The sequence below is a fragment of the Callithrix jacchus genome, chromosome 13 (genome assembly GCF_049354715.1).
Source record: "Callithrix jacchus isolate 240 chromosome 13, calJac240_pri, whole genome shotgun sequence".
Classification (NCBI taxonomy): Eukaryota; Metazoa; Chordata; class Mammalia; order Primates; family Cebidae; genus Callithrix; species Callithrix jacchus.
This window is the reverse complement of record NC_133514.1, coordinates 18335995-18362504: the sequence shown is the minus strand read 5'-3', so window position 1 is coordinate 18362504 and position 26510 is coordinate 18335995. Positions and strand designations below refer to the sequence as shown.

Genomic DNA, 26510 nt, shown 5'->3' with positions numbered 1-26510 from the left:
CATGAAAACATTTGACCAAATAAAAAGGCAAACAAGAAAGCAGGAACCTATGATGTGCATTTGAGAAAGTGCATGGGCAGGACGCATGTCTCAATAGGCAGATGCAAGTTGTAAACCATCAGTTTGAAGAGAGAATCAAAAAGCTAATAAACATGTGAAACCTAAGTCCAAAAATAAGAAAATGCATATTTAACTTAATTAATGTCTTCCTTGTCAGAGAAAACAAAAGACCAAGCACATCAGATCAAGATTAATGAAGTGTTGCTGGAACCAAAAGTGTGCATGTGAATGTGATGTGCACAAGGGTGAATGTGTGTGTGCAGAAAATAATGCCTCTGCACATTAGCACAGTAATTCTATTTCTTTCAGGAAGCCACCCTATGACATTGGTCGCAAAAGTTGTCCAAGACTGATTTTCAAATGCATACACAGACTCTGGGCTCTAAGCCCATCTTGGGACTGCAGACTCCCTTCCTCACCTTCAGAGCAGCACTCCATGCTGAGTGTTGGGAGTGGACCAGACTGGAGTCAAACATCAGGGAACGGGGCACTGGCCTAGAGAACAGGAGTCAGTGTGGGGCACACCTGGGCCTCCTAGAGCTGTGGGTGAGATGGAGAGTGGGTCCTTCAGGGCAAGGGCAGCAGAAAATGGGTCTCTGAGGTGCCTGCAGGGCTGAGCAACCTGGGTCCACTGATATGGATGCTGGGAATAGCTGGTGTCCCTCTCCCCAAAGGGACACCAGACAGGTAAGAGATAGGGAGGAGATGTGAATTCCAGGGCCCAAGAACCTGGCAATTTAACATCCAGGGAGTCATGGGCAGGAACCTCCCCCAACCCATCCCCCTATACCCCCAACCCCGCCAGGCAGGCCAAGCCTGAAGGCAGAGAGGGGACAAGTAAGGAGTCCCAGCAGGAATGAAGCTCTGGCCTCCTGTCACTCAAAGCTGTTTCACAGGAAGAGGAAAGGATGGAAATAAACAAACGCCGCACCTCTTTTTATATAAGCTTTCATGTTTATTTTGGACAAAATTCATGAACATATGAGCTTTTCATATATAACCAGGCGTTACGTGCTATTTGGACTGGGTATAAAGCAAAACCAAAACAAACAAATTAACACTAAAAACTCCCAAAAATTTCATGTTGTCAGGAAGCTTACTTTAAAAGAATAAGCTTAACCAACACTGATAAGGCTGATATTCTAAATACATCTTCAAGAAAGGCCTCTGCACAAGGGACATGGGAGCTGAGACCAGACTGGCTCCCTCTGAGCTCTGATGCCGAGTGTCCTGCACCAAAGGCCTAGGAAAGGCAAAGACCAGGAGGCAGCAGCACCCTGTGCCTTCCAGAAGTGCAGGGGACAACACTCAGATGCCAGATGGAAGTGGGAGAGGACGGAAGTGCCAAGACCAGAAGGGCCACCCCTTCCCAAAGATCAATGGACACAACACTCTGAACGTGCTGAAATCTTCAGGAATTTTAACTGTCCCAGCCAAACCAGTCCCGGAACAGGACAACATGCAATGCCTTGAGACGACAAACACGGACACTCCTAGAATGACTACAACCGTAAATTATCCTACCACGACTGCACTACTGTGGAGAAGAGTTTGCTGGAAAGAGGCTAACATGATGACTGACGTTTTTAAGTAAAATAATAGAATGGGACACAAGAACAATGCATTAATGCGTCAGCCATTCTAGGTCCCGCTGTCACAGTGTTTAAGAACTGGTATTTCTGAGATGCATCAGATGCTTACAAAGGGACTAAGCTCCTCAAATAGGGAATCTGTACCCTAAAATGCTGCCCAGGAGCTCAGGGTCACAGAGCACCAGAAGCGAGAGGGGCTGCCCATGCCTGAGTCAGCAACCATTTCACACCCTTCCCAAACACTGTCCACTCTTCCCTCTCAATGCCAAGGCAGATGCTCAGGCAGATGGACACCCACTCTGCCCTGTGCCCAAAGGATGCCCAAGATTCACTCATGTTCAGCTGTACGGGCACTTGACAGAGGAGCTATTCGCAGTCTCAGATCTCACCCAGTTCTCACTGTCCTCATCTGCTGTGGACAAGCAGGAAGATGCATTCTCAAGCCTGTCCCAGCAGGACCGACCAGACACATGGCTTCCTGTAGATCCCACACTCTCCAAAATTCCGGGCATATGTAAACATCTACTTATAAATAAATAAACAAATATTTATTTACAAATAAATACTGCTATATACCTCTAAAATTATCAAATAAGACAGACTGGCACCTTAAGAAGTTGCCAGCCATCAAACCCTGGTCCAGTCACAGGGCACCGGAGGAGACCTGGAACACAGTCACTGCCTCTCACAGAGGGAGGATTTTTCCCTCCATCACTACTTATATTTCTAGTCATTTTTGACTGCTGGTTTGCATACAGGCAACACAGGTAAACAGCCTAATAAGTGCATTTGCTGGAGTTTTTTCATGCTTACGTCATTATAAAAAAATCAGAAAATAGAACGATGTATATCACATAAAGCTAAGCAATACAAATTATTCGCCACTTAAGGTGGAGGTAAGCCGCAATAATCATGTCAATAATCATGTCTTAAGATGATCATGTCTTAAAGCTCAAAACTCGAAGTCGAACCCTCACAAGTCCACATACTCATGACTTACTACGGGGCTATGTATTGACAATCGCACCATTAAGTCAAAAATATTGTAAACTAAAAATATAGGTAATAGCCAGATCATCCACGTTTAAAGTTAAAAAAGTATAAGGCAAACCATTGTCGCTGTGCGGCATCTGTAATTAGATGTAATTAAATGCACACACCAGCAAAGATGGAGCCTACAATATAAGAAATAAAGACTTGTCTCAGGAAGAAGAACTGAAAATAATGACATCTTAAAACCACTGCTTTTCTTTTTAAATGAGACTGAGTTTCACTGTGTTGCCCATGCTGGCCTCGAACTCCTGAGCTCAAGTGATTCACCCGCTTCAAACTCCCGAATTGGAGGGATTACAGGTGTGAGGCAATGCATGTGGCCTAAAACCACCCTTAACATGCAATCGTATAACCCTATGCCACCAAGAATCTTATCTAAATCTCCGAAATTTGCTTATCACGGTCAATATTCCATAAAAATTACTCCAAGTGCATTGACGAAGTTGTAAGACCGCAGGTAAGTTGCACCATATTGGATAGCAGTTTGCTGAGGCAGTGTATCCTCCAGGCTGCTTCCCTTTGTGGGAGAAAAGATAAATGAGGGAAGTTCTGGTTTCCTAAAGAGATTCTTTCACAGGTAGGACGTAGCATAGCCTTCGTCACCTCCTTCATAGAGAAGCTTTTCTGCGCCCACCAGTTGGTCCTGAATTGTTTCCTTTGCATGTCCTTCTTCCAGTGTTGCCGAGGCATCCAGCAAGGTGTTGACTGAGAAGAGAGAAGAGGAGACTGAGGGTCTTGATGCTCCAGGGACAATCAGCCCAGGACTGGCATAGGATCCCCTTTTTCCAGCAGTGAATGCTCCAGAAGAGCTCTCTCAGCTATGGGGACAGCAGGTAGGACATTTTCCCTATTCCCTGCCCTCCTGCTGTGTCTCCAGGCACAAAACACTTACTCTCAGTGGGGTCATCGTCATTCACTGGAACCTGCAACCTCCTCCTCTGACACCCTTCGGTTTCTGCCTGTCCCTGTAACACACAGTGGGGAAGGCTGTGATCAGTCAGGAGTCCTGCAGTCCAGTACTGACCCCAACCACCAGCCAGCCCTGACACCTGCAGCACTTCCCCTCTCGGGTCTCCATGGAGATGGAGAAAACCCTCTAGTTCTCCACAGCTCTCAGGCTCTGTGACAGTGGGTCATTGAGACATAAGTGACATGCGGTAAATGCTCACTGTGCAAGTGTTCTGCCCAGCTCTGACTACTGTATACACTGGTGTAATCATCCCCTGATCAAGACATAGAACATTCCCACCACCCCAGAATCAATCAACGCCCACCCACCTTCACAGGAGATGATCACTTCCTTACAGAATTTTTACCAGCAGAAGTCTCAGCAGAGGACTATATATGAGGGCACCCAGGAAAACTTAACAAAATTATTTACTCCAAGACCATAAATGATCTTGGATCATTAATACTGTACCAGATCAATAGGGTAATTAAATGAAACATCAGTATCTATGGAGGCTGGAAAGACATTTGGTAAAATTAAATACCTATTCTGGTTTTCTTTTCAAAATGTTTGAGAATAGGAGGCTGCGATCTTGATGAGAATTTCTATATGAAACCAAAAGTGAATGCCATTCCTAAGGGTGACATGTTGGAGGCCTTCCCCAGAAATCAAATCAGGACCCAAACCCTGCCTTCCTAAGCACAGCTGAACATTGTTCTGAAAGGTCTGGCCTAGGAAACAAGATGGGAAACAAAAATGAGGCAGGACTCTTGGAAGGGGGCAGACACAATAATCGTTATTTTCGATGTCATTTAAAATCCCTAAGCATGAAACTACAGCATTGAAATATAAATGTATGTCTGGAGGAACGTTAAAAACATAGCAGATGCAATAAGTTTCTAATGGAATGACAGGGCTATCTAACTCATAATGGATACAAAATACTCAACAGCCATGAGAAGAAACAGGAATAGCTTCTTTAAAGAGAAACACTAATCAAAACTACCATCTCACGCCAATTAGAAGGGCGATCATTAAAAAAATCTGGAGACAACAGATGCTGGAGAGGATGTGGTGAAATAGGAACACTTTTACACTGCTGGTGGGAGTGTAAATTAGTTCAACCATTGTGGAAGACAGTGGCGATTCCTCAAGGCCTTAGAAATAGAAATTCCATTTGACCCAGCATTCCCATTACTGGGTATATATCCAAAGGATTATAAATCGTTCTACTATAAGGACACATGCACACGAATGTTCATTACAGCACTGTTTACAATAGCAAAGACCTGGAATCAACCCAAATGCCCATCGATGATAGACTGGACAGGGAAAATGTGGCACATATACACCATGGAATATTATGCAGCAATCAAAAACGATGAGTTCGTGTTCTTTGTAGGGACATGGAAGAAACTGGAGAACATCATTCTCAGCAAACTGACACAAGAACAGAAAATGAGATACCACATGTTCTCACTCATAGGTGGGTGATGAACAAAGAGAAAACATGGACACAGGGAGGGGAGCACTACACACTGGCGTCTGTTGGGGGGAATAGGGGAGGGACAGTGGGGAGTGGGGAGTTGGGGAGGGATAGCATGGGGAGAAATGCTGCGTATAGGTGAGGGGGAGGAAGGCAGCATATCACACTGCCACGTGTGTACTGATGCAACTATTTTGCATGTTCTTCACATGTACCCCAAAACCTAAAATGCAATAAAAAATATATGAAAAAAAGAGAAACACTAATCACAACTCAGTTACAATAAAATACTTGACTTTAAATGCTATCTTCTTCAATAAGAAAATACTGATATTGGATATGAAGTATTTCTAGATTAATTTTTAATTTTAAAGTGAATTGATTAAAATGCCACTGAGTATTTTTGAGAGGGTAAGATGGAGGAAATCTTATAATTCTAAATTTTATCTGGGTAAAATAATAAATTTTGAAAAAGTATGGAAATGGTGTTTGCTCTTTTGGATATTAAAAAACACTAAAAGGTTCTGACTGGAACATGCCTAAAAATCATAAGAGCCATCTATGACTAACTTACAGCCAACATCATGCTGAATGGGCAAAAGTTGGAAGCATTCCCCTTGACAACTGGAGCAAGGCAGGAATGCTGACTCTCACCACTCATATTCAACATAGTACTGGTAGTCCTAGCCAGAGCACTCAGGCAAGAGAAAGAAATAAAAGGCATCCAGATATGAAGAAGTCAAACCATCTCTCTTCACAGATGACATGAGTCTATACCTTGACAACCCTAAAGACTTCACCAAAATGCTCCTGGAACTGATAAATGACTTCAGCAAACTTTCATGATACAAAATCAATGTATAAAAATCAGTAGCATATCTATATACCAATAACGTTCAGGCTGAGGACCAAATAAAGAACACAGTCCCATTAACAATACACAGACACACACACACACACACACACACACACACACACACACTACCTAGAAATATCTCTACCCAAGGATTTAAAAGATCTCTAGAAGGACAATTACAAAACACTGCTAAAAGAAATTATAGATAACATGAACAAAAGGAAATCTTTCCATGCTCATGGATTGGAAGAGTTAAGATAGTTAAAATAGTCAAACTGCCCAAATCCATCTACAGATTTAATGCTATTCTTACCAAACTACCCATGTCATTCTCCACAGAATTGGATAAAGGTATTCTTACATTCATGTGGAGTCAACAAAGAGCATGAATAGCCAGAACAATCCTAAGCAAAATGAAAGCTAGAGGCATCACATTACCTAATTTCAAGCTATACTCTAAGGCTACCATAGCCCAAACAACATGATATATAGTTAATGGAACAGAATAGAGAACGCAGAACTAAAGCTGCACAATCTTGGATTGTGCAGCCATCTAATCTTTGATAATGCAGGCAAAAATAAGCAATGCTGAAAGGACTCCCGATATGGTTTGGCTGCATTCCCGCCTAAATCTCATCCTGAATTGTACCTCCCACAATCCCCACCTGTCATGGGAGGTACCTGGTAGGAAGTAATTGAATTATGTGGATGAGCTTATCCTGTTCTATTCTTGTTTAGTGAATAAGACTCACAAGATCTGATGGTGTTATAAAGAGCAGTTTCCCTGCACACACTCTCTTGTCTGCTGCCATGTAAGATGTGCCTTTCCTCATCCTTCATCTTACACTATGATTGTGAGGCCTCCCCAGCCATGTGGAACTATCAGTCCATTAAATCTCTTTTTCCTTATAAATTAGTCTCAGGTATTTCTCCTTGGCAGTATGAAAATGGACTAATACAACTCCCTATTCAACAGATAATGCTGGGATATTTGGCTAGCCACATACAGAGGAAAGAAAACTAGACTCCTTCTTTTCACCACATACACAAACTAACTGAAGGTGGATTATATGTTTAAAAGTAAGACCACGAACTATAACAACCCTAGAAGAAAACCTAGAAAACACCCTTTCTGGACTTCAGTCTTGGCAAAGAATTTATGATTAAGCCCTCAAAAGCAATGCACCAAAACCAAAAATTGTCAAGTGGGATTTAATTAAACTGAAGACCTTCTGCCCAGCAAAAGAAACTATCACCAAAAATAAACTATCAACAGGCGGGGTGCAGTGGTTCACACCGGTAATCCCAGCACTTTGGGAGGCCAAAGTAGGCGGATCACCTGAGGTGAGGAGTTTGAGACCAGCATGGCCAACATGAAAAATCCCCATTTCTATTAAAAATACAAAAATTAGACAGGCATGGTGCCTGCAATCCCAACTGCTAGGGAGGCTGAGGCAGGAGAATCACTTGAACCCGGGAGGTGGAGGTTGCAGTGAGCCCAGATCATGCAGTGAGCTGAGATCATGCCACTGCACTCTAGTTGGGTGAGAGAGCTAGACTCCGCCTCAAAAAAAGAAAGTATGAACAGAATAAACAGACAACCTACCGAATGGAAGAAAATACTTACAAACTATGCATGTGACAAAGATCTGCTATTCAGGAGGTGCATGCAACATCGGGTACTCGTGAACATAAAGATGGCAACAACAGACGCTGGGGACCACTAGGTGGGGGAGGGAGGGAGGGTACGAGGGGATGAAAACTGTTGGGTACTATGCCCACTATGACAGCACCTTTCTGCAGTATGGTAGATGTGTAGCTATGCATTTACCACTTTCAAAAAATGTGCAGGCTAGGTGCGGTGGCTCACGCCTGTAATCCCAACACTTTGGGAGGCCAAGGCGGGTGGATCACTAGGTCAAGAGATCGAGACCATCCTGGTCAACATGGTGAAACCCCGTCTCTACTAAAAATACAAAAAATTAGCTGGGCACGGTGGCGCGTGCCTGTAATCCCAGCTACTCAGGAGGCTGAGGCAGGAGAATTGCCTGAACCCAGGAGGCGGAGGTTGCGGTGAGCTGACATAGCGCCATTGCACTCCAGCCTGGGCAACAAGAGCGAAACTCCTTCTCAAAAAAAAAAAAAGTGCTATGTGGCTGGGGGCACTGGCTTATGCCTGGAATCCCAGCACTTTGGGAGGCCAAGGTGAAAAGATCACTTGAGGATAGAAGTTTGAGACCAGCCTGGGCAGCACAGCAAGATCAGATCTCTACAAATTACAAAACCCATGTCCAATGTGATTCAGCACCATGGAGTAATTGTGCACTTTTTTGGTTTGTTTCCTTCCCTTTGTATACTTCTCTTCATTCAAAAACCACCACCATGTGGTATAGCCGTAGGAAAGGAAGAAGATGGGATGTAAGTGATCCTTGTCCACCCATTTGAAAAGAGATCAAAGAGGAACCAAAAGCAGACAAAACTAGAGGAATCATTTCTTAAACAGACTTGGAGGAGGGAGACGGTGACTCAGAACAATTCAGGGAGTTCCTCACTTCACACGGCATCACAAAAGAAATGGCACCTAGGTTCCATTGGTGTATGGTACAAACCAAATCGTTTTTTAAAAGTCCATAGGAAATTAGATAGGATCATCTTGTTTTATCTTGAAGGAAAGAACTTTTGACACTTAAAAAATAATAATAATATGTGTCCAGATTTCACACCTACTCAATATCGTATCAAAACTGATGAACTGATGTGAACATCTGGATGTGTGTGTTTGTGTGATACAAAAGCACTTCTTTGCACTGACTCAGAAATCCTACTTCTTCCCAGAAGCCTCCTTACATACTTAATCAGAAATCTGGACAAAGATTTACTATGAAATATGTTCAGTGTAATAATTATTTTGGAGTAAATTTAAAGCTGCTGTTTCAAGCAGGAGCTCCCTGAGTTCTGTTAGGAGCACACAGTGGAGACCATGCAGCCCTCAGTCAGTCATCAACAAACCCTGTGACCCCCCACTCTGTGCCTGTGGAGCTCCAGGTGCTGGGGACACAGCCAGGATAGGACAGGGAGTAAGAAGCAGATGTCCTGCAGACTGGCACAGTCGCCACCTCAGTGCAGCTGCTCCATCCCCTGCAGTCTCCTGTCTCCCAAAAGCTCCATGTCTCCCTAGGCCAGGAGAGCAGAGGCACTGCCCTCTCCCCCATCTATGAAGCCTTGTGTAGGCAGCAGGCCAGGCATGGCACAGTCCATCCTCAACTCACCAGCAGACACTGTGGTTCCTCTGGCGACTGTACAGTCACACCTGTTAACTCTCTTAGCTCCTGACCTTCGATTTCCTGCTCAGGGACCTGGGTGTGCTGTGATTCTCCATTGCTCAGGTCCTCGTTGCAGACATTGTCCTCAGCCTCAGGACTTCGTGAGGGACATGAACGCCAGAAAAAGACCTTTGGAAGGCAAACCACCCACTCAAGTCCACACCCAGGGCTCAGCTTCAGGGTCCCCAGCACACAGCTGAACCTGTCATCCCCAATCCCTTCCAATGAGGTCCAGGGCAGGTGGGTCACCCCATCCCCAGGATGCAGGCTGTGTGTGATGGTGTCACCCAGGCTGTAGGAAGGACAGGGCTGCAGCATAGCCGGCCGGTCTGTATGGTGCTCAAAATGGCCATGTGTTCCCTACAGTCAGCCCAGAGACCCCAGGTCATGTCAGAGACTCAGGGCCACTGTGAGGACAAGGGATTGTGCCCACCCAGACTCCACAGTAGATGGGAAGCACTTCGTAAACTCATGATGCCCCCAGTTTTGGAGAAACCAACTCACTCTGTCCACATGATCAGGATCCCCTCCAGCACCTGGAAGAGAAGGAGTCTCCTTAGCAGGTGGGGAGGGGCACATTCAGCACCTCCATCCCAGAGGGCAGTAGGGGCAGGGGCAGGCTGGGGGCTGGGACACCGGACAACAAGCCCCAGGCCTAGGGACAGGAATGGGACCTTGCAATTAAGGGACACTTGAGAACGGGGATGAGAAGGAGAACTAGAGTAAAAACAAACACGTGGAAAATCTCAGTTTTCTGCTCTGTGTTCTGCTCTGACCAAGGCTGAATAACTCCAGTGACCACTTCTCATCCTGACCCTTGTCACCCAGTTGAGGAGCTGACTGCCAACTGCCAGGCTGGGCCTGAAGACGGGAGCAACTGGCCCTGCCCTCCTGGACTTGGCTGGGAGATGAGGGACCCCTCACTCTTGGAGAGGGACTGATGAGACCAGGGTCCTGGGGGGTGCCTGGGATGTGGGGATGGGGTGATCACAAGGAGTAAGAAAGAGCCAGGCCAGAAATACTTAGACTAGGGGCAGGGACAGGCATTTCTGTCTGTGGGAACAGGGTGGGAGAGGGCAGGGCAGAGAGCGCCCAGTGCCCCGCCCTCAGCCAGCACCTACCTGGGCAGTTGCCTTTCAAGCAAGAAAGGACTTTCTTCCACAATGAAGTCTTCCAAACAAGCCCAGCCACAACCAGAGTGACCACTAGAAGTGAGACCACTCTGAACCACGGTAGATATAAGACCACTGTGATGACTGTGGTGAGAAAGGTAAAGGCAAGAGTCCTTAGGCTGGTGGTCACTGTCCCCTCTGCTGCTGGGGTTTTCCCAGTGGAATTGGCAGCTGATTCGCTGATGCATTTGATGTCACTCCAGGGCGTACAATCACTGACCTTGACCATCCCTCTGGGGCACCTGGATACACACAGGGAGGTAGAAGGGGGACTCCTAAAGGACAGCTGGCCAGGTGGCAAAAAAGAGAAGCTACCCTCCCTGCCCAGTGTCCCTGAGAAGGCATCAGGGGAGGGACAGGCTCCTTGTTTCTGCAGGGCACCCCCCTCCTCGCCCCGCAATGCTCCCTGGTTGGGGCTGGGGAAGGGTCTGAGCATGCGCACTTCAGCCCCTCAGCCTCCCTGCTCTGGGGTCAGAGCTGAAGCTCCAGGAGCCTTCTGTGCTGGGCACACACTGAGCTTCCCTGGGCCGCAGGGGAGGCCTGTGTTAGGAGGAGCCGCACTCCAGGGAAAAATCACAAGCCCATGTGGTCACCAGCTGAGTCATGTCCTCCAGTTAACTCACAGAACAAGTGAGCCCCCGCCCTTCCCTGTCTTCTCGTTCCTCCCAGTCACAGCAACCACTGGAGGGCCAGAGAAGAGCAAATTACGCTTGGTCCCTAAAACCTAAGTAGGAAAAAGAAGGCCTTATTGAGAAATCAGGGAACAGGGTGAGGCCGGCTGGTGGGTTCAGCTCTTCATGGGAACTTAAGGGAGCTCCACCCCTGACTTTTGTGGGCCGTGGACACGTTTGTCTTTATGGGTCCCTGTCTGCATAAAAAATATTAAAAATTACAGTTTTTTAAAACCAACTTGGAAAAGGTACAAATATAAGCCAGCCTGGATTTAAGTGTCTTCTTCTGATTCCAAAAGGAAATCACATTTCCTACATCCCCTGAAAAGTATCAAGGGACCTGGAAATTTGCCTCTCGTGCCCAGTGAACACTTCAGCCTGGCCAAAGGGACTCATGCTGGGGAGGAGTGGGAAGGGGCTGCTGCAGGGGGCAGGGGTGAGGAAAGGCAGATGGACCAGGAGGGGCCACCGCAGGCTCAGGAGACCCCACAAACTCAGGGATGCCTCATGGGGATGGAGGCTCCATGGGGTCAGGGGAGAGAAAGGGGTACCAGGTGACTCTGGTCTTCTCGGGTTCCTGAAAGCTGTCGGGAGCCCTTGGCTGCTGTCTCACCCTGTGTGGCATTTCTCGCACATCTCAGTGAAACTGCAATTCCGGAAAGTTCCTGGCTTGCACCGACACTCTGTGTCTCTGGTCGTGGTGCAGGGACTTAGCTCTTCTTCATCTGACGACAGAGCATAAGGTTTTGGCAATGAATTTCCCTGACATGTCCCTTGACCCTTCCTCACCACCCCAAACCCCTCCCACTCTACTCAACTAAGTTAGCCAAGGAGTTCTGAGGGCTGGTTCTACACCAGCACACTAGGGACTCATATAGGACACCCACCCTTCAGCTGTCACCAAAACTCAGAGTCATACAAAAGGACCATGATTCATTAATTATTACATCAGATTAGGGGAATAGCATCATTTAGATCACATGGTCAGTAGCAAGGGAGGCCTAGGGGCATCACCTGAGGGACTCTGCCAGGAGATGAGCACTGAAGTGACTTCCCCAAAGCCCCAGCCTGCTAGGGAGGAGGAAGGGGCCTGAGAACCTAAAGGCTGAGTGAGGCCCAGCACCTGCCAGGAGTCCAGAGCCCAGAAAAGAGAGCCTGGCCCTGGAGCAGCCCATGCCACTGCTGAAACCCAGTCCTATCCATTCAGCCAGGCCTTCTCTGTGCTGTAATCATGCCACTGCCCTCTTCCAGCTGATAGTTTAGAAGATTTCCCAGCCAGCTGGCATGCCTTATAAAAAAGATATCTTTCTCTTTTTTTGTTTTTATTCAACCAAAGTCATAATCATGGAACAGGGTATGATGAACACAAAGCTGGGCTGAAACTTGGTCCCTGACTCACATCGGCTACAACTCCCACCTCATCACTCCACACGCCACCTCTGGGCAAGGGGTCCACACATTCTGTACCTGATTTACAAACTGTACATGGGCGGCAGGCAAGCAAATTATTGGAGCCATTGGTGTAATCCACACCCTCTGTGCACCCGATACAGGCTCCGTTATGTTCCGATCTATGAGATCCTAGGAAGGGAGAGAAAAGCCAATGAATATCCACAACACTATTTTTCAATATGTAATCAATATAAATCTCAGAAATATTTGACTTCTTTTTTGTTTTTGGAGACAGAGTTTCACTCTTGGTGCCCAGGGTGGAGTGCAGTGGCACAATCTCAGCTCTCTGCAACCTCCGCCTCCCATGTTCAAGGGATTCTCCTGCCGCAGCCTCACAAGTAGCTGGGATTACAGGCACCCACCACCATGCCCAGCTAACTCTTTGTATTTTTAGTAGAGACGGTGTTTCACCATATTGGCCAGGCTGGTCTTGGACTCCTGACCACAGTTGATCCACCCGCTTCGGTTTCCCAAAGTGCTGACAATACAAGCATGAGCCACCATGCCACAACACACCATGCCACAACACACCATGCCCAGTCTACTGTGTTTTTTTAAAACAATAAAATAAAATAACAAAATAAAATCCAACCTCTTCTACATGTCATCCATGCTGGCCCACCTGACCTGTCTGCTGTCCACTCACTACAGTGGCCCTGTCTTTGCTCAGTATCCCCCAGCCCCTGCACCCTGGGCCTCTCATTCCTGGGGAGGCTGCTCAGGAGCACTATTTCTGGCTCTCTGCTACGCTAGCCCTGTCCAGCTTTGGATATTGACCAACATCACCATCCCTGAGAGGTCCCACCAACCTCGTCTCTGTCTTACCCATCACTTAATTATTCTTCATGGCTCGTATCTGGAATTTCTAATTGTTATGTTGGTCTGTGTGTCATAATACTACCCAGAAAAAAGGTTCCATGAAGACAGAGCCTTTTATAACCACCATTAGCATGGTGCCTAACTCACAGAAATCATCCAACCTATCCCTATGGAATAAAAAACAAGAGAGTGCAGGAAACAGAAGTCTGGATGCACACAGAGACAAGGGCATGATAAGATGTGTTATCAGTCTTACATTGTGCCTTCCAGCTAGCACTATAGACCCAGGATCCTGGCCCACCTCCACAGACTCTGTCTCCATGTCTGCCCTAGTGCCCAGTCAGACCCCATAAACTCATGCTCCAGGCCCTTCCCTGTGACCTAGTGATGGAACCCATCACAGCACCTGGCTGACATCTGCAAACATAAGTTTAAGGTCCACTCCAGTGCCGGTTCAGCCCCCATGGACACAGGCCTCAAGTCATCTCTCTGGATACAGCCTCTGACCACCCTTGAACCACACCACATGGCCTGCCCAGAATCTGTGAACAGGCTGCCTGGTGAAGGGCATTCCATCACAAAGCCAGTCTGTAAAGACTGGACTAAGTCCCTGCTGCGTCGAAGCACACATTCCAACACATTGCCAGAGGCTGCTGAGCAATCAGGGAACCATGACAGCACCAAAGGAACAAAATAAAGCACAGGTAACTACCCTAAACTAATAGAGATTTACAAAAGCCTGACAAAGAATTGAAAATACGCATCTTAGAGAAGCTCAATCAGCTACTAGAGAATACAGATAGACAACTACGTGAAGTCAGAAAACAACACATGAGCAAAATGAGAAGTTTAATATATATATACAGACACCATACTAAAGAACCAAGCAGAAATTCTAAAAGTCAACAACAGAATATCTGAACTAAAAACCTCCACAGAGAACGTCAGCAGCAGAGTTGATTAAGCAGAAGAAAGAAACAGTGAGCTTCAAACAAATCATTTGAAAATACCAAGTCACAGGAAGAAAAAAAAATAATGAAAAAGAAGGAAGAAAGCCAATAGTACCAAATGGATGCCATGGAGCAAAACAATATATGCATTATGGTGGGCAAAGAAGCATCAGAGAAAGTCGAAGGAACAGAATGTGTAATTCTGGGAGAAATAATAAAAGATAACGTCCCAAATCTGGATAGAAATGGACGTCCATAGTCATGAAGCCCATAAAACCACAAACAGATTAAATATGAAGAGATCTTCACCAAGACAAATCAGAAACAAATTCACAAAAATCCAAGGCAAAGAGAATTCTGAAAGCAGCTAGAGAAAAAGAACATACAAAGGAACCCCTGTAATACTACTGAAGGCTCAGTGGAAAACCTGCAGGCCAGGAGACAGTGGGACCATACAAAGTATAGAAAGGAAGTAAACCCTTGCCAACCAAGAATACCATACCTGGCAAGTCTGTACTTCAGAAACGAAAGAGCTGGCTTGTTGCAGCAGCTCACGCCTGTATTCATAGCACTTTGAGAAGCCAAGGTGGGAGGATCACGAGGTCAGGAGTTCGAGACCAGCCTGACCAACATGGTGAATCCCCACCTCTACTAAGAATGCAAAATTACCTGGGCATGGTGTTACATGCCTGTAATCCTAGCTACTCAGGAGGCTGAGGCAGGGGAATCGCTTGAACCTGGGAGGCAAAGGCTGCAGTGAGGTGAGATCGTACCACTGCACTCCAGCCTGGATGACAGAGACTTTGTCTCCAAAAAAAAAAAAAAAGAAAGAAAGAAAAAAGAAATGAAAGAGCAGTAAAGACTTTATTGGACAAAGAAAACCTCATTAGCATTTCTTGCCTTACAATCTGAAAGAAGAGAACACTAACTAGATACATGAAACCATGTAAAATATAAAAGTGTGGTTAAAGTAAGTACATGGTCAAGTTCAAAATATTCTAATACAATCAAAATTGTGTATAAATTACTTATATCATTAGTACAAAGGTTAAAAAACAAAAATATTTTTAAATGGTAGTAAAAACAATTTGTTACCAAATATGAAACACAAAAAGATGTAAATAATGATGTCAAAAACATAAAATAAGGCAGGGATGGAAAAGTGTCAAGTTTTTTTAATGTCATCAAACGTTAAGTTGTTATCAGTGCAAAATAAAGTTAAACATGAAATCAACATACAAATTCAGTAGTGTTTTTATACACTAACAAGTAACTATCTGAAAAACCCCATTTGTAATGGCCACAAGAAAATGCTTAGAAATAAGCATTTTTATTCAAGCACTTATTAAGCATTTTATTCAAGCAAGGTGGTAGCTAGGTTTCTTTCTGATTTGGTCTTAAGGTTTCTCTGTGTACAGTGACCACAAACTCTAGCTTTGCCCTGATGGGGATCCAGAGGATTTCATCATGGACGTTCACAAGAAACTTCTTTACCCCGCTGGACTATCTAATGCCTAATTAGGTATTCATCTTATAGGTGTCCCTTCCACAAGAAAATTAGTTTTTCTGGCAGATGACTCTGTGGTTCCTGTCTGACCTATGTCGTTTAAAGTTATACCTGCTCTTTAGGAGATAGTCACTCTTTAAGAGAGCCAAGACTGGGAAAGATGTTAGGTTCAGGTGTGTCAGTTAGGGAAAACAGAGAGAAAGCAACACAACAAAACACAGGAAACACAGCAGTTGTGTATTACTTACAGATTCCAGAGAGAAGAGGACAGCACACTTTGCAGCACTTAGAGGAAGTGGGAAGCCATTCAGTCCAACCACACTAACCGATGTGTGGGAGGCAAAGATAGAGAGAGAGGATCCGTGGGACTGTGCCTTTATAAAGGTCATGGGCATTATAGCACAGCCTTTCCCACAGGGATTGTGGAAGACAACACCTGCCAAGAAGGTTCACACTGCTCTGTTGTGAAACCATTAGGTTTTACTATAGTCAGCTGCTGTGGGATGTGTTGGGTTTTGGGATATGGAGATGAAGAATAAATGCGCTTTACCAAAAACAACTGAACATGGAAAGGAATTATTAATTAGACAAAAGAGGCTGTGGTATGATTGTTGTTTTTTTTTTTAGAACTCCTGACCTCAGGTGATCCGCCCGCCTTGGCCTCCAAAGTGCTCGGATTACAGGCATGAGCCACCACACCCGGCCTTTTTTTTTTTTTTTTTTTTTTTTTTTTAATGATTGGGTTTTAAACAACTTACATCAAGCCTAAAAATGGATGTCGGTGCAGCAACTGTTTTAAATAAATTTATGATGGAGCCAAAAGATCTCAAAATTGTAAATGTTGATGAAAGAATAAATGGAAAGACAGTACATGTTCATGGGTTAGAAAATTCAATATTGTTTAACCGTCCCTAGTACAATTAAACAATACTGATCTATAGATTCAATGCAATGCCTATTAAAATTCCAGCGACATTTTCCACCAAAATAGAGAAAACAATTCTAAAATTTGTATGGAACCATAAAAGACCTCAAATAGCCAAAGTGCTCTTAAGCAAAACAAACAAAAGAACAAAGATAGAGACATCATACTACCTGACTTTAAAATATATTACAAAGGTACAGTAATAAAAACTGAATGGTCATAGTATAAGCAAAGATAAATAAACTGATGGAAATAAATAATAAACACAGATATAAATCAATGCATTTACAGTAGACTGATTGTGACAAAGATACCAAGAATACAAATGGAAAAAAGACAGTCTCTTCAATATATGATATAGAGAAAAGTAGTATTGACATACAGAAGAGTGAAATAAGACCCTTATCTCACATCGTATGTAAAAATCAACTCAAAATAAACTAAAGATTAAACATAAGTCCTGAAATTGTAAAACTACTAGAAGAAAACATAGGGAAAAATCTTCATGACATTGGTCTGGGCAATGATTTCTTGGCTATGACCCCGAAACAGGCAACAAAAGCAAAGATAGGTGAGATTACAACAGACTAAAAAGGTTCTGCACAAAAAAGGAAACAATGAAGAGAGTGAAGAAACAACTACAGGATGAGAGATCAACATCCAAAAGATCCAAGATTTTGGTTAATATCCAAAATACACAGAAACTCAAGCATCTCAACGGCAGGCAATCAAATAATCCAGTTAAAATGGACACAGGGGCAAGGGGGCTGAATAGATATTTCTCAAAAGGAGACATCAAAGTGGCCAATGGATACATTAAAAAGTGCTCAACATCGCTAATCAGGGAAATGCAAATCAAAAACAGAAATATCACTTCACACCTGTAAGAATGGCTCTACCAAAAAGACAAAAGATAACAAGTATTGATGATGATGGGGAGGAAAAGGAATGCTGGTTCACTGTGAGTGGGAATGGAAATTAGTACAGCCATCATGGAAAACAGGATGGAGGTTCCTCAAGAAACAAAAAAGAGAAAAACCATATGATCTAACAATCCCACTACTGGGTGTACATCCAACGGAAATGACATCAGTGTGTTGAAGAGATACCTTCTCTCTCATGTGCACTGGAGCATTATTTACAATGGTCAAGACAGGGAATCAACCTAAGAGTCCATCAATGGATGAAAAGGTAAAGAAAATGTGATACACAGACACAATGGGATACGATTTGGCCTTAACAAAGAAGGAAATTCTGTCATTTGTGACAGCATGGATAAACATGGAGGATACTGCACTAAATGAGACAAGCCAGGCACAAAAGACAAACACCTCACCATGTCACACATGTGGAATCTGAAAAAGTTGATCTCAAAGAGGTAGAGAGTAGAATGGTGATTACCAGGGCTGGAGTTGGATGCTGAGTCAGGGAGATGTTGGTCAAAGGATACAAAATTTCAGTTACACCGGGGGGTGGAGGGGGGGATTCAAGAGATGTCTTGTGGGACATGGTGACTACAGTTAGTAAAACAATGTGTTGTACACTCCTTCCTTCTACCCACAGGGAATATCTTCCATGGAGCAAACTGCACATACTCAGGTCCTTGATATAAATTGGGATAGTACTGTAGATAAGCCAGGTGCATATGCTTTAAATCATGTTACCTAATACAATAGACATGGTATGCAAATAAGTGCTATACTACATTGCCTTTTATCTACTTTTATTGATGTATTATCATTTTTATTGTTTTTTCCACATATTTTTGATCTGTGGTTTGTTGCAAGCACAGATACAGAACCCACAGATAAGCAGGGCTATAGAACCCACAGATAAAAAGGGCAGAGAGGGCTTATCCCAGGGCTCTGTATCCGTACAGCTGAAAATTGCTAAGAGCAGATTTTACGTATTCTTACCACAAATACATAAGTATGTGAATTAGCTGGATTTGGGCATTCCACAATGCATACATAGTTCAAAACATCATGAGGTACAGCATAAATATATACAACGTTTATCTGTCAAATAAACTGATTTTTAAAAAGAGTGCACCTGGTGGACACTCCTCCTCCTTGAGGCTGGGCCTTGGTTGCTGTGGTGTCACTGTCTCCTGGGGATCTTTGTCCTGCCGGGCAATGGTGGCAGGGGCACCTTGGCACTGTGGGAATAAAGCATAGATGGCCATGAGCAGCTTCCAGACCTCACCTCTCCCAGGCTCTGTCTCACATTCCCTTCACCCCAAGTGACAAAAGCCATCAGAGCTTAGACCTTTTTTCCAGCTCCAAACCTTCATTCTTTTGCACGTGTGTCTGTCCCTTGGCCTGTTAGGGCAACTATTTTCCATAAAGAAAAACACCTCAGTAGCCATTCCATTATAACATAAAATACCTTTACCCCAGAAAATGTGAGCAAGAAGAGTTATTTCTGTTTTTTTTTTAATAGAGTCTTGCTATGTTGCCCAGGCTGGAATGCAGCAGCTATTCACAAGTGTGATCAGAGTCCACCACAGCCTAGAACTTCTGGCCTCTAGTGATCCTCCTGCCTCAGTCTCCCAAGTAACTTGGGTAACAGGCACTCGCCACTGTGGTTGGCAAGAAAAGATTTTATAAGAATAAATACACACACACACACACACACACACACACACACACACACAGATGAGCCCTTCAAGTAGAAACAGCATTGAATATATTTAGTTTGGTCAAGTGTTTAATTAACCAATGGGTGAATTCTCTCTCTCCCATACACACAAACATACACAGACACACACATAAACATACACATTTTTACAAATGAGGGTTATAATATATATAACCTTAAGGAAAGTCAGGATATAGCATAAAATGTTAAGTCATTAATTTCTGCCCTACAAAGGACTTTAACAAGCTGTTCCCAATAAATATCCAAGTGTCACAGAAAAAGATGAAACGATTCAGGGATTCTGGCCATGATCTCTGTGTTATAAATGACAGCTAGAAGACAATTGAAGAAATCAGAATAGAGTCTGTGTATTAGATAGTGGTAATGTGTTGATGTTAATTTCCTTGTTTGTAGAAAGTACACACGAAAAATTCAATAATAGCATTCATCATGTCAACAGCTATTATTCAAAATTTTTTTGTATACTTTTTTTAACTTTTCTTAAACTTAGATTGTTGTAAAGTACAGAATTAATTTAATTGTAACCTTAAATTCAATTACATTTCATCTAATTTTGCCTCGGAGCAAAAACAAAAAGGTTACAATAAAATCTACTTATGTTGGGCTCAGCTCAACTGCCTGGATGTAAACAAGACATAATGTAGCGTCCTTCCACATCAAGGCCTGTCAAGCAGTTGTTGACAGTGAAGCTAAGGCATGTTTCCCAAATCCTTCCTTCTCGGGTGGGACCCTTCTAGGCTCAGGCAATGTCTGTGTCTCCTTTCTCTGCTCTCACATTGTTTCTCTCTCTCATCCAACAACGGGTTTATAAGGTTTTTTTAAATCCTTTCAGAAGACCAACTTTTCATTTTGTCTATTCTTTTTTTATTATTTCTTTGAGATGGTGTCTCCCTCTGTCATCTGGTTAAAGCTCAGTGGCATCATCGGTGCTAACTACAACCTCTGCGTTTTCTGCCTCCCAGGGTCAAGTGGTCCTCCCACCTCAGTCCCCCAACTAGTGGGGACCACAGACTGGCATGTGCCCCAACACTCAGCTAATATTTGTATATTTCGTACAGCCAGGATTTCACCTTGTTGCCCAGACTGGTCTAACTCCTGACCTCAAGCATTCTGCCTGCCTGGGTCTCCCAACCAAACTACTGGGATTACAGGCGTAAGCTACCACACACAGTCCATTTTGTTAATTCTTTTTGCAGTTCGCATTCTATTTCCTTGATTTATGTTCCTTCTTGTTACTTTGTTTGGTTTAATTTCTTTTCTTTTCTTTTTTTTTTTTTTTGAGACCAAGTCTCACTCTGTCACCAGGCTGGAGTGCAGTGGCATGATCTCACCTCACTGCAACCTCCACCTCCCAGGTTCAAGTGATTCTCCTGCCTCAGTGTCCCAAGTATGTGGGACTACAGGCAGGTACCACCACGCCCAGCTAATTTTTTATATTTTCAATAGGACTTGGTTTCACCATGTTGGCCAGGGCGGTCTCAGTCTCTTGACCTCATAATCCACCCGCCTCAGCCTCCCACAAATGCTGAGATTACAATTGGGAGCCACTGCGCCCGGCACGTTTGGTTTAAGTTTACACTTATATTTTATGACTGATTAATGTAGATCTTTAGGCCATAGGTTTCACATTTTTTTCTTTTTTTTACAGGTTTAATGAGACACAGTTTACATCATTAATAATGATGATTATTCATATAATTCACCCATTTAAAGTCTACATTTCCGTAGTTTTTAATATTCTCACAGCTATGCAATCATCACAATAATCAATCTCATAATATTTTCATCACTCCAAAAAGGAACTCCCCATCTCCCCAACCCCAGTTCTTCACAGGAACACTGAAAGCTGGATATTTCACCCCAGCACTGTCAGCCACTTCCCACCAGTTTTCATGTGATATTGTCCTTATTATTTATTTGGAAACATCCCCCCTTTTTATTTCCTCTCTGAACCACATATTTTTTCTGTGTGTCATTCAATAACCAAATTTTAGGGTTCTCTGCAGATACCCTACTGCTTTCCAGTTTACTTTCATTAAACTTAGAGATCACACTGCATGTTTCATAGCCCAGAACCTGGTCTATCTCGGCAAAAGTACCATAAGCATAGAAAGGAATGAGTGCTCAGTGGACGTTCCACTCCTCTTTAAATGTCAGGTACATCCAGGTGGTTGACGGTGTTCGTATCGCTTGCCGCCCAACTGGCGTTTTCATCCGACAGTTCTATCAAATGCAGAGCAAGGGGAGACTTAATCTCCTTTTCATTCTACTTTTGCATCATGTGTTTTCAAGCTGTATTAAAAATATGGCAAAACCCCATCTTTACTAAATATACAAAAATTAGCCGGGTATGGTGCAGGCACCTGTAATCCCAGCTACTTGGGAGGCTGAAGCAGGAGAATCGCTTGAACCTAGGAGGCGGAGGTTGCAGTGAGCCAAGATTGTACCACCGCACTATAGCCTGGGTGACAGAGCAAGACAGCATCTCAAGAAAAAAAAAATGTGCTTTTCTCCTGTGCACCTGTCTCATGTCAATTTATTTCTCAGGCCCAGCCAAAAAAAAGAAAAACAGAAAAAAAAAAAGCCCTTAAAGGGAACCTTAGCTTCCCTCCAGGACCCTCAATGGTGACTATAACCAAACAGCCTTAGGCCAACAATACCACATCCTGTGGCTTCCCTCCAGCATGGCCTCCCTCCAGCACGGCCTCTCTGGAGGAGGGGAGGCAAGGGTGGTGAGACCTCAGGCCTCACTAGTAGCAACATGATCCCTGCTGTCACCTCTCCCACCACACTGTGGGCTCCAGGGAGCAGGATTCACATGGGGCTCGTTTGTCCTCCCTGGCTCCAGCAGACTCCAGGCACAGGTGTTCCCAGAGTAAAGGGCTCACTGTCTACTTCCTGGGTGAATCCTTTTCTCCCCAAGTCCATAAGGTGAGCTCAGTGGTGGCCTCAGCTCACCGCCTAAGGACAGGCTCCAGGCTGTGGCACAGGGAGGGGACCCCAGAGAGCCTGTGGACTCTGCTGAGGAACCATAGGAGCTCCCAGAGGGCCAAGTGCAGGGCAGAGATCTGAGGAAGCAGCTGCTCAGGGAACTCTAGCCCTGCAGAGGCACAAATATGGCTGCTATTATACAGAAGGTGAGGCCAAAAATGCTAGAGACATTGCTCCTGAACCTCATTTTCGCCACTTTTAAAATGGAAAACAACCTGCCCTCTCTCCCCGGGTCATTAGGAAAATCCACTACATGAAGATGTGCAGTCTCTGGCTGGGAGCAGGACACCAGCTGTCCAACAGCACAGGCTTGGGGCAGGGCACTGTCCCCATTGTCCCCATATCCAACCTGGAAGCTAGAGCCTCAATGCCCTGCCACTCCTGGATACAGGACACAGGACCAGAACTGGGACTGTGGCCCCTCCATAGAGGCTGCGTGAGCAGCCATCTGGGGACCATGTGGATGGAGACCCTTCCTGCTTACTCCTCAAATTGCAACCTGGGTTGGGCGCCTACCAGAAGGTCAACGGGAAGCTTGGCAGGTAAACCAGGCTGTGGCCCTGCAGTGCCATCGCCGTCCTCACTTGAAGTCTGGCTCCTCTGTTCCTCCATGGCCCCTCCCCATGGCACTCCACCCCAGTCTTCAGAAGCTTCTGCCCCAAGCTCAGGGAGCCAGTACCGAGGTGCAGGTAGGAGCAGGTGCAGCCTCTGCTGAGTGGAGGACACGTGCCCTGACGATCCAGAGTCCAGAGTGACTGACATCAGCCCTGAGGATATGATTTGTCCTCCGACACCTGCAAACACAGCCCTCTGAGGTTTACACAGGGCTGCTGAAGATTTTTATCTCCTCTTCATTTTACAGGCAGGAGCTGGGGCCACACCAGACTCACAGAGCTGGAGGGAAGCACGACAGGGCCCAGCTGTTCCCAGCCTCCATTCCCAGGAGTCCTTGACAGCCTAAGAGTCCGGGATTCTGAACCGTCGTTAACTTCTCGATTCCTACTTTGATAGAGAGAGGTGGGGTGGAAGGACCTGACCCAGAGACTGGGCTAAACCAGCACTGACAGAGCCAGGACCTGGGTTCCTACTGAGCTCAGCTTCAGGCTCATCTGATGTCATCCTGACAGCCTCAGGCCACAGACCTTATCTCCATTCACAGGCATGGCAGGCGGCAGGGACTGGCCCTAGCTGACCACGGTTTCCCAAGTGCACAGCTGGGAATTCAGTCTCCCTGCCGCCCTCCCCTGCTGTCTCATCTGGGGGTCTCCAGGTCATGTACTCCCAGTATCAAAAACCTCCTGTATCCTTGAAAATCCCTAATATCATGAAGGAATGAAAATGCATAACAATGTGATGCATCATGTTTTACTCCTCAGACTAGTAAAGAATGAAAGCTGAGGGTAGCCAGGGTGCAGGGACACAGGCACGTTTGTAGACTAGGGGTGGGTGTGTAAGCTGGGTTCAGTGGTCTATTGGAGGAAAATTTGTGAACATCTACAGAAACTTCTGAAATCACTTATCCCACAGAAGTAGAAGTAAAATTCTACTTCTAAGGCGGTGCCCAATCAGCTGGTGCACATGGACATGTGGACACACGATACATACAAGGGTATTTAGAACAACGCTGTTGGAATCAGCAAAGGCAAAGTCAGGGTGGGATCTCACCAGCTGCCCCTAGGCGGCAACAGTGAATTAAACTGTGGCTCACCCATGCGGTAAAATACAAAGCCTTGTTAAAAAAGAAGATGAATCTGAATGTACTGCCATAGAACATCTAATGTGATTTGTGTTTGCTCCAAAATTTTTAAAAGCGATTGTGCATTGAAATGCATTTATGAAGGCAAGACTGACGGAGGGATGAAAGCCTCCTTTGGGACATAGAGAGCTCACATTCCCAAAACTGTGAAATTCGGGCTGCTGACCTTGTGTACAGAAGTCACCCACACATTCTCTCTTCAGGACCACTGTCCTGACACAGCCATTCCTCGAGCCGCCTTCAAGGAAGGTCCACCCACTATAAACTATTTCAGAAGTCAGCTGTGTCATTATTGACGGTGAAAATTTGACCGCAACCTTGTTTTGCTCCCCCCAACCCCGCCCCACCTTCCCAGCTCTTCTTTTGTATTATATAAGGAACCTTAGAAAGTGCTGTTGGCAAAAACCTCAGTCACTCTGAAAAAGTCCTGGAAGTCTACAAACTTGTTTTATGTATGTATGTATGTATTTATTTATTTGAGACAGAGTCTCGCTCCGTTGCCCAGGCTGGAGTGCAAATGGTGCAGTCTCGGCTCACTGCAACTTCCACCTCCCGGATTCAAGCAATTCTCTTGCCTCAGCCTCCTGAGTAGCTGCGATTCCGGCTAATTTTTGTATTTTTTTTAGTAGAGAAGGGGTTTTGTCATCTTGGACAGGCTGGTCTTGAACTCCAGACCTCCTGATCCAAAAGTGCTGTGATTACAGGCGTGAGCCACCACATCTCGGCCTCCCAAAGTGCTTGGATTTACAGGCATGAGTCACCACACCAGGCCCATTTTATTTATAACATGTCCTCATTGTGCACACCACTATCAATCTCAGTTTGCAAAGCCAACTACACACCATTTATGCTGAAAGAAGGCACCAGTCCTGAGTCCTGCCTGTAGGAGGCAGAAGGGACACACGGGTGGCCATGGAAGACACTGACCAGGGGCACGTTGGTTTACAGCCTCCTGCCCTTCCCCGGGCACTTTCAGAGCAGAGGAAATGAAAGCTTTTTCAGTGGGTGTTAAATCAATCCTCGATGAACATGTTTACAGTGTAAAAACCAGGTTACTGTTATTAACTAACGAAAGAGGCAACCTCTTTGTGGCTTCCTGAGGTTTCACTCAGAAATTTCCATCTTGACTCCACCCCTCGATTGATTCTGGAACTTACTACGGGGCAGCTCAGCGCGGTCCTTGCCGCAGGGGACAACCAGGGGGAGCGCGCGCAGCGCGCGCCCTGCTCTGTCGCGGCCGGGTCGCTCCAGCCCAGCCCGAGGAACCAGTTCTTGCCGGACTCCGACGACGGGTTCGTCCTGCCAGGAATGCCCAGCCGCAGGCGACCCGGGCCAGGCATCCCCGCCGCGTCCCCCTCCCCCTCTCCCCTTCCCCCGTCGCGGACCGCCCCGGGCGCGCTCTTCCCCTGCCAGGGGCAGCGGCGGGGACTCACCCGCAGCAGACCAAGGAAGAGGAAGATGACGAACAGAAGGGTCTTGGGGCCCAGAGCCATGACCAGATTCCCGACGCCGTCCTGGGTCCTGGGTCCTGGGTCGCGTCCTGCTCAAACCGTCCAGTCGGCCGGGATGCTCTGTCCGTGAAGTTCCACGAGGAGGAGGGAGAAGGTTCCTCACCACCTGAACTTTGGGTCAAAAGGCCCCAAATCACTCAGAATCCTCCGGAAATCCTCCCCGTGGTTCGTGCCCGCGGAGAACGTCCCACTCCTGCTCTGCGTGGACCCGACAGCCCGCGCCCGCTTTTATGTCTTGGGCGGGGGGCGTGGTCTCGGGAGGGGTGGGTGCCTGGACCAACCGAAACTAGTTCTGGCTGGCAGCGGTGACCCGGAAACTGTGGTTTGATTCCGGGTGGTGCCCAGGCTGTGTACAGCACAAGGGGAAGGAGGGCAGGAGCCTGCTCCCTCTCCAGGACCCCTGTCTCTCCTCTTCCTCTTTTTTTTTTTTTTTTAATATATATCTATATTTTATTACACTTTAGGTTCTGTGGTACATGGTACATGTCAAGAACATGCAGGACTGTCGCACAGGTACATATACATGGCAGTGTGGTTTTCTGTCTCCATCCCCATCACCTATATCTGGCATTTCTCCCCATGTTATCCCTCCCCAACTCGCTACCCCCCACTGTCCCTCCCCTAGTGCCCCCCAACAGACCCAAGTGTGTGATGCTCACCTCCCTGTGTCCATGTGTTCTCATTGTTCAACACCTGCCTATGAGTGAGAACATGCGGTGTTTGATTTTCTGTTGTTGTGTCAGTTTGCTGAGAATGATGGCTTCCAGGTTCATCCA

The 26510-nt window shown here is 45.6% G+C and overlaps 1 protein-coding gene across 1 annotated transcript; it reads right to left on the bottom strand.

Moving 5' to 3' along the window:
- Positions 1-994: 994 nt before the first annotated feature.
- On the bottom strand, positions 995-25936 carry LOC100894234 (tumor necrosis factor receptor superfamily member 10D). The gene is made up of 9 exons (XM_054244349.2): positions 25657-25936; positions 18868-18973; positions 12630-12743; positions 11776-11887; positions 10441-10733; positions 9824-9855; positions 9266-9448; positions 3598-3670; positions 995-3410 (listed from the first exon to the last, which is right to left on the bottom strand). Exons 1-9 carry the CDS (start codon positions 25714-25716, stop codon positions 3277-3279), a joined length of 1107 nt encoding a protein of 368 aa, XP_054100324.2. The 5' UTR covers positions 25717-25936; the 3' UTR covers positions 995-3276.
- Between the last annotated feature and the right edge of the window lie 574 nt (positions 25937-26510).

Bases quoted from the DNA above. Each gene is read 5' to 3' on its own strand.
- LOC100894234 (XM_054244349.2), bottom strand. From the start codon at position 25,716: ATGGCTCTGGGCCCCAAGACCCTTCTGTTCGTCATCTTCCTCTTCCTT. The intron at 12,744-18,867 runs GTGCACTCTTTT...CTCCCTTCCTAG, and splicing joins GGAGGAGGAGTGTCCACCAG to GATCTCATAGATCGGAACAT. The intron at 10,734-11,775 runs GTGAGACAGCAG...GTGTGTATCCAG, and splicing joins TGCGAGAAATGCCACACAGG to GTGCCCCAGAGGGATGGTCA.